This window comes from Chiloscyllium plagiosum, chromosome 30 (genome assembly GCF_004010195.1).
Source record: "Chiloscyllium plagiosum isolate BGI_BamShark_2017 chromosome 30, ASM401019v2, whole genome shotgun sequence".
Taxonomy (NCBI): domain Eukaryota; kingdom Metazoa; phylum Chordata; class Chondrichthyes; order Orectolobiformes; family Hemiscylliidae; genus Chiloscyllium; species Chiloscyllium plagiosum.
In genome coordinates this window covers 45,119,946-45,126,853 of record NC_057739.1, presented here as the reverse complement: position 1 = coordinate 45,126,853, position 6,908 = coordinate 45,119,946, and the positions used below count along the sequence as shown (strand labels likewise).

At 54.4% G+C, this 6,908-nt stretch overlaps 1 protein-coding gene across 1 annotated transcript in view; it reads left to right on the top strand.

The window, feature by feature from the left end:
• Nucleotides 1-6,608, top strand: part of asb6 (ankyrin repeat and SOCS box containing 6) — a 10,394-nt gene extending 3,786 nt beyond the window's left edge. The window contains exons 3-7 of the mRNA XM_043720629.1: nt 486-661; nt 1,207-1,313; nt 4,024-4,132; nt 4,243-4,329; nt 4,880-6,608. Coding sequence (XP_043576564.1) covers nt 486-661; nt 1,207-1,313; nt 4,024-4,132; nt 4,243-4,329; nt 4,880-5,583 — 1,183 coding nt within the window. The 3' untranslated portion in view covers nt 5,584-6,608. The remainder of the gene's footprint in view (nt 1-485; nt 662-1,206; nt 1,314-4,023; nt 4,133-4,242; nt 4,330-4,879) is intronic.
• Nucleotides 6,609-6,908: the final 300 nt, after the last annotated feature.

Sequence of the window (6,908 nt, the reverse complement as noted above, 5' to 3'; positions counted from 1 at the left end):
GTTAAAGCCCCAGTTAATCACTTCGTCAGGAAACTGCATCCAACAAGAGACAAGTGAAGCCCCTCCCATAGACCGGTGACCCCTTCCGCCCTCCATACTGCCACCAATGGCCCAGAGAACTGAAACCCATCCTGTCCACGTCAGTCTAAGAACTACCCGTTTGCCCATAGTTCACATGGTCATCCAGTGATACAGCCCCACTGTCGGAGGTCAGTGCTGAGGGAGTGTCCCACTGTGGGAGGGTCAGTGCTGAGGGGGTGCCGCACTGTCGGAGGGTCAGTGCTGAGGGAGTGGGCCCTGTCAGAGGGTCAGTGCTGAGGGAGGTGAGGAAATGCTGCCTCAGGTCTTAGGGGCTGAATGGCCTCCTGATTGTTGGCAGGAGTTGGTCTGAGCTTGAGAGTGTGACCTGAGAGGGACTGCAGGGGTTTTTGTTGGTTGAGTTTTGGGTGATTGTTGTGTTTTAGATTTCTCTGGTTGTGTTGCAGTGTGGACCGTGAGCCTGGAGCAGGGATGGTCACTTTGCTGGAATTGTTGGAGAGAGAGTCGGGATCGGCCTTCTACCAGGAAGCTGTCAGTTCCTCCCTGCTCAAAGTGTCTGAGGCTGGTCTCCTGTCTGCTGCTGAGCAGCTGCTGCTGCATGGAGCTGACGTCAGTTTTGAAGGTTTGTGTCCTCTGACAGAGTGGGTTGGTCTCGACGTCTCCATCAGTCAGCACAGAACAGGCCATTCACCCCTTCGGCTGCCTGCTGGTATTTCCACTGTACACAAACCTCCTCCCAACCGTCACCCTGTGCCTCTCATTCTTTTCTCCCTCTTGTGCTTCTCTCATGTCACCTTTCAATATGTTAATGCTGCTGTTCCCTGTGGTCGCAAGGTCCACATTCTCCTTAATCTCTGGGTAAAGGTGATTCTGCTGAGTTCCCCTGCTTGTATATTCGGGACTGACTGATCAATCCCTGATTCTGGTCGCAGCCACAACTGGAAAGATTTTTGGGATATTTACCCAAATGAATTCCTTTGTTGTATTAAAAACCCCTGCCAGGTCTCCCCTCAGCCTCTCAAAAATGTCCCAGACTGTCCAATCACACCTGAAGTGAAGCCTACCCTGTCATTGGATTTAGTTTGCTGGTGTGCAGGGTGAACCTGGTTCTGCCTGTTGCTGGGTCCCTCTGGCTGTGGTCTGACTGACCTTTGTCTTTTCCCATAGATCCTGTCACATACTACACGCCTCTGCACGTAGCAGTCCTCCATAACCAGCCTGATGTGGTGGAGCTATTGGTCCGGCATGGAGCAGACATCAACAAGAGGGACCGAGTAAGAAAGGCATTGGGAGCTGTCCCGTGTTACACTAATATCACTTATTCCATGTAGAGACGCCTGCCTGTGTGTCTGCCTGTGTGTCTGCCTGTGTGTCTGCCTGCCTGCCTGTGGGCCTGCCTGCCTGTGGGCCTGCCTGCCTGTGCGCCTGTCTGCCTGCCTGTGCGTCTGTCTGCCTGTCTGTGCGCCTGTCTGCCTGTCTGTGCGCCTGTGCGCCTGTCTGCCTGCCTGTGCGCCTGTCTGCCTGTCTGTGGGCCTGCCTGCCTGTGCGCCTGTCTGCCTGCCTGTGCGCCTGTCTGCCTGTCTGTGCGCCTGTCTGCCTGTCTGTCTGTGCACCTGTCTGTCTGTGCGCACATGTCTGGCAGGCAGTTCCTGCACTGAGCGAGTGCAGCTCCTGTCTGAGCTGGAAACAGTGTAAGGCCCCACTTGAGAGCGTGCACTGATTCTCAAACCCCAGAACTCCCGGCGTTGCTGCAAGCTTTAATCCGAGTTACCAACTTACCGGTCTGGTGGAATCAGATCCACCAAAAACACTGAGCTGGTTCCTGCACTTCACCCGAATGATTATTTATCACAGACTCATCATTTGAATCACAAATAAACAGCTGTGAATTATATGGCTGTATTTGTTTGAACTGCAGGCCCCGATACACATACGGATCACCACAAACACAAGGAATGGTGTTACGTATGAGAAAATAAAATCAGGGAAACACGGTTCACGAGCACCAGATTGCAGGCTTCAGCAAGATGCTCCTTTTTCTTCACAGGACTTTCCGTTCTCTGAAGTCTTTCTGATTGTCAGATCCTTGCTGAAGACAGGTGCCATGCACATTAATGTTCCAGCTCACTGTCACGGGTCAGAGCTCACAAACACCAGGCGATGGGGGAGTAACTGACTGCCCTTGGGCTTGAGTTAGTTTGCCGCAGAGAGAGAGAGAGATGGAGACAGACCCTGCCTCTTTCTGTCTGGAAACCCTTCCAGCCCAACACCTGTCAGCCCCCACACACCCAGGGAGCAATCTGAGAGTGCTCATCAGGCTCATGACCTTTGACATTCACAACTGTTCCCGATGCCCTGAACCTCAGCCTGCCCCCCCCCGCCCCGATGCTGTGGTGTCTTCCCTCCTCTTGCCCCAGGGTTCACAAAGCAACAACTCTCGATGCATTCTGGGAACTTGTTTTTAAAATTGCAGCAATTCCTTCCACATTCGCAGGAGATGGAAGTCCATGTGGGTTTGGAAGGTGATGTCTGGGGGAGCCTTTGGTGAATTTCTATAGTGCATCTCAATATCCAGCTGGCTGTTTGTCCTGGATGGTGTCGAGCTTCTTGAGCGTTGTTGGAGCTGACCCCATCCAGGCAAGTGGGGAGTATTCCATCACACTCCTGACTTGTGCCTTGTGGATGGTGGACAGGCTTTGGGGAGTCAGGAGGGAGTTACTTGCTGCAGTATTCCTAGTGTCTGACCTGTTCTTGTAGCCACTGTGTTTATGTGGTGAGTCCAGTTGAGTTTCTGGTGAATGGATGTTGATAGTCGGGGATTCAGTGACGGGAACCCCATTGAATGTCAGGGTGTTCCTTTGTGCTGATTATAACGTCAACATCGTCAAGTTTGCTACACGGGGTCGAGACATGGGGCCGGTACATGGGGTCAGTACGCGGGGACGGTCAACGGGGTCAGTGCGCGGGAACGGTACACGGGGTCAGTACGCGGGGCCGTGGGGACGGTACACGGGGTCTGTACGTGGGGACGGTACACGGGGTCAGTACGTGGGGACGGTACACGGGGTCAGTACGTGGGGACGGTACACGGGGTCAGTACGTGGGGACGGTACACGGGGTCAGTACGTGGGGACGGTACACGGGGTCAGTACGTGGGGACGGTACACGGGGTCAGTACGTGGGGACGGTACACGGGGTCAGTACGTGGGGACGGTACACGGGGTCAGTACGTGGGGACGGTACACGGGGTCAGTACGTGGGGACGGTACACGGGGTCAGTACGTGGGGACGGTACACGGGGTCAGTACGTGGGGACGGTACACGGGGTCAGTACGTGGGGACGGTACACGGGGTCAGTACGTGGGGACGGTACACGGGGTCAGTACGTGGGGACGGTACACGGGGTCAGTACGTGGGGACGGTACACGGGGTCAGTACGTGGGGACGGTACACGGGGTCAGTACGTGGGGACGGTACGCGGGGTCAGTACGTGGGAACGGTACACGGGGTCAGTACATGGGGAAGGTACACGGGGTCGGTACGTGGGGACGGTACACGGGGCTGGTACGCGGTGTCAGTACGCGGGGTCAGTACGCGGGACGTGGGGACGGTACACATGGTCAGTACACGGGAATGGTACACGTGGTCAGTACGTGGGACATGTGGACGGTACACGGGGTCAGTACGCGGGGCCGTGGGCACAGTACATGGGGTCAGTACACAGGGACGGTACACGCGGCCGGTACGCGCGGTCGGTACATGGGGTCAGTACGCGGGGCCGTGGGGAAGGTACATGGGGTCAGTACACGGGGTCGGAACGCGGGGGCGGTACACGGGGCTGTGAGGACAGTACGTGTAGTGGCAGGGATGGTATTGCTGTTGTTTCCCACTGGTTGTCGAATGCCTGGGGAGGGACACAACGTGTAAACGATGATGTCAAAGTGCAAGCTGACAATCTGACCGTGTCGGTTTGGTCTGGTACAGGTTCACAGTAGCAGCCCATTAGACCTGGCGAGTGAAGAGGTCGAGCGCTTACCGTGTCTGCACCGTCTCCTGGACCTCGGTGCGAATATCAATGGGCTTGACAAGACTGGTGTGTATCCTCTCGTTATTCCTCTGTGTGTAACCTCACCTGCCACCAGTGTCAGAGTCAACCTCTCAACTCCCTTTCTCTCTGTGTCTCTCTCTCTCTCTCTGTCACAGGGAAATCCGCATTACTGCACGCTCTGGCCAGCAGCGATGGGGTTCAGGTGCTCAACACCGCCAACATCAAGCTGCTTCTCGAAAGGGGTATGCTAACAGAACACATGCTCCACATCCTGGTCACCTTTCACCTTTGTTGTCTAAAGTGTAGGATGAAGCTGTAGAAAAGTGTGATTGAATGTGCAGATCACTGCAATGTCCTGACTCTCACGAAATGCCAGTTACTGTTTCTTTAGGTAACGGTGACAGTGAGGGAGTAGGACACAAATTTGGATACAAATGTTTAAAATTTGCCGACCTTATAATTCCAGTTCACATCAATCTCCCAGTGATCCTGCAGCTAAAGCACAGGGTGATCTTGGAATTGCAATACAGTATTATCTCATAGCAATTCCACACAGGACAGGCCCTACACCCATGGGAGGTAGGGGTACTTCCAGCAGGCAGTGTAGGGACAGAGAAACCCTAGGTCAGTGCTGAGGGAGTGGGCACTGTCGGGGGGTCAGTGCTGAGGGAGTGCCGCACTGTCGGAGGGTCAGTGCTGAGGGAGTGCCGCACTGTCGGAGGGTCACTATGTTCCTTTTAATGTATTTGGATGTGAAACCCCTCTCCTGAAGACCATGTGGTGCCTTTTCAGGTGCGGATGTGAAGGCGAGTATGATCGACGGTGACAACATCTTCTCGTTTATCATCTTCCTGTTGGGGGAGACAGAAGGTCGAGAGCAGGAAGAGACTGAGACCCTCAGGCGCTTCTGCCTCCAGACAACGGAGCTCCTCCTGAGTCACTCTGCTGATCCTGATATCTGTCAGCCTGAGGACTCCCTCATCTACACCTGTATCGGGCAGTTTGAGGTCCACATTCCCCTCATCCAGCTTCTCCTGGACTCTGGAGCTGCCTGCCACTGTCCTGAGCACGGCCCCAGCTGCTGGTCAGGCTTCAGCCTGCTCTTTGAGAGACTCGCCGTGTTGTTAAATGGCCCCGAGTCTGTGCTGCCGCACTCCGAAGCCTTACGAAGGGCAGAGAGAACCTTGGAGCTGATGCTGGCGAGTGTGTCCCAGGCCAGTCTCCCTCCGGCCTGGGAGATTAAGCCCTCGGCCTACTCCCGCTACGCGGAGCAGGTGATGTTACTGGCCAGGCCCCTGGCACTGCAACAGGCCTCTCCTGCCTCACTGAAGCACCTGTGCAGGGTGGAAATCCGCCAACTCCTGCGACCTGTCCCCCTGCACGCCAAGGTGAACTCATTACCCTTGCCCAACCGCCTCAAGTGGTTTGTGTTGATTGAAAACAGCAAAGAGGAGGAGGAGGAGGAGGAGGATGAGCGGGAGGTAATGCAGCACTAACAACTGACAGCACCTTGTCACACTTTGAGGCCTGACCTGACTCACACGTTGGAGATACTCTTTTCTTCTTAACTGACTTTAATACTGGGTCAGGAGTGGCTGGACTTTGAAACCTGATCCCTGTTTTGCTGAGTGAGCCCTGTACCAGGCCCACACCAGACTGCCCTGTGTGTACTCCTGCCTTCTGCTGTGCTGTGTGGGAGCTGATGGTGCAGGTTTGATCTGCAAGGTGTGAGGGTGATGTCTACTGGCTGTTGGTCCCTGGGATGGGAGGGAGGGGGGATGTTGGGGGCGGTGACGGGGGGGGGGTTGGATGGTTGGGTGTGAGTTGGCTGCAGTTGGGCCCCTGCGCCTCTCTCTCAGCAACCGAGTGGAATGTGAGTCTTGGCTAACAGTGAGCACCCGGAGGGGACCTTCAACCCCAGCCTGAGTGTACTGCTGTGTGAACAGTGACTCCTCCAAATTCACCCACCACACTGAGGCCCTCTGCACCGTTCAGATCCTGGTGAACAGATGCTGCATTCAGCTCCTGGAGACCAGCTCTCCGGCCTCAGCAGCCTCAGCTGAGGGAACACTGTGCCCTCACAGCCTCCTGCCAGTCACTGAGACTTGAAGCTGAAACACCCCTCACCACGAGGGATTGGCACAGGGAGAGAGAAGGCAGTGATCGTGTGGGAATAGGGACAGTCAGGGTGGAGCACGGCAGCCTAATGACAGACAGGCTCCACTCCCTGGGACCTTGTAAACACTGACAGACACCCCCAGAGTAAATCAGTCAGGGTTCCTCTGCTATTGATACAGCCTCAGGCTGATGGGGAGGTTTTACCTTTGCCTGGTCCTGGTGAGGACAGTAAACAATGAATCATTATTCCCTTCACCACCTCAAGGAAAAGTATCAGAAACAAAATATTTCACTGAACAGGGTTGATGGATCAGCCTGAAAAACATGCCGTTTGATTTTTACACTTACATTTTATAATTTACAATAAAAATAGTTGTGTTTCAATGTTTCACTTTCAAACATCACCCAATGTTCCCTCAGGTCGCTGGGAGTGGGAGGGCAAGGAAACAATGTACTTTTAGAAAATAAAATCCCGATCATGTCCGTGTGCTACTGTAATTCCCAAACAACCCCCCCCCCATACTCTCTCAGCCCACCATATTCGAGCTCTCATATCAACATACTCTGTCATACACGCTATATTCTCTCTCTCTCATAGACACACCATACTCTATCTCACACACAGTTCTCTCTCTCACACCATTCTCTATCTCTCTCTCACACCAATCTCTCTCTCACACCAATCTCTCTCTCTCTCTCACAC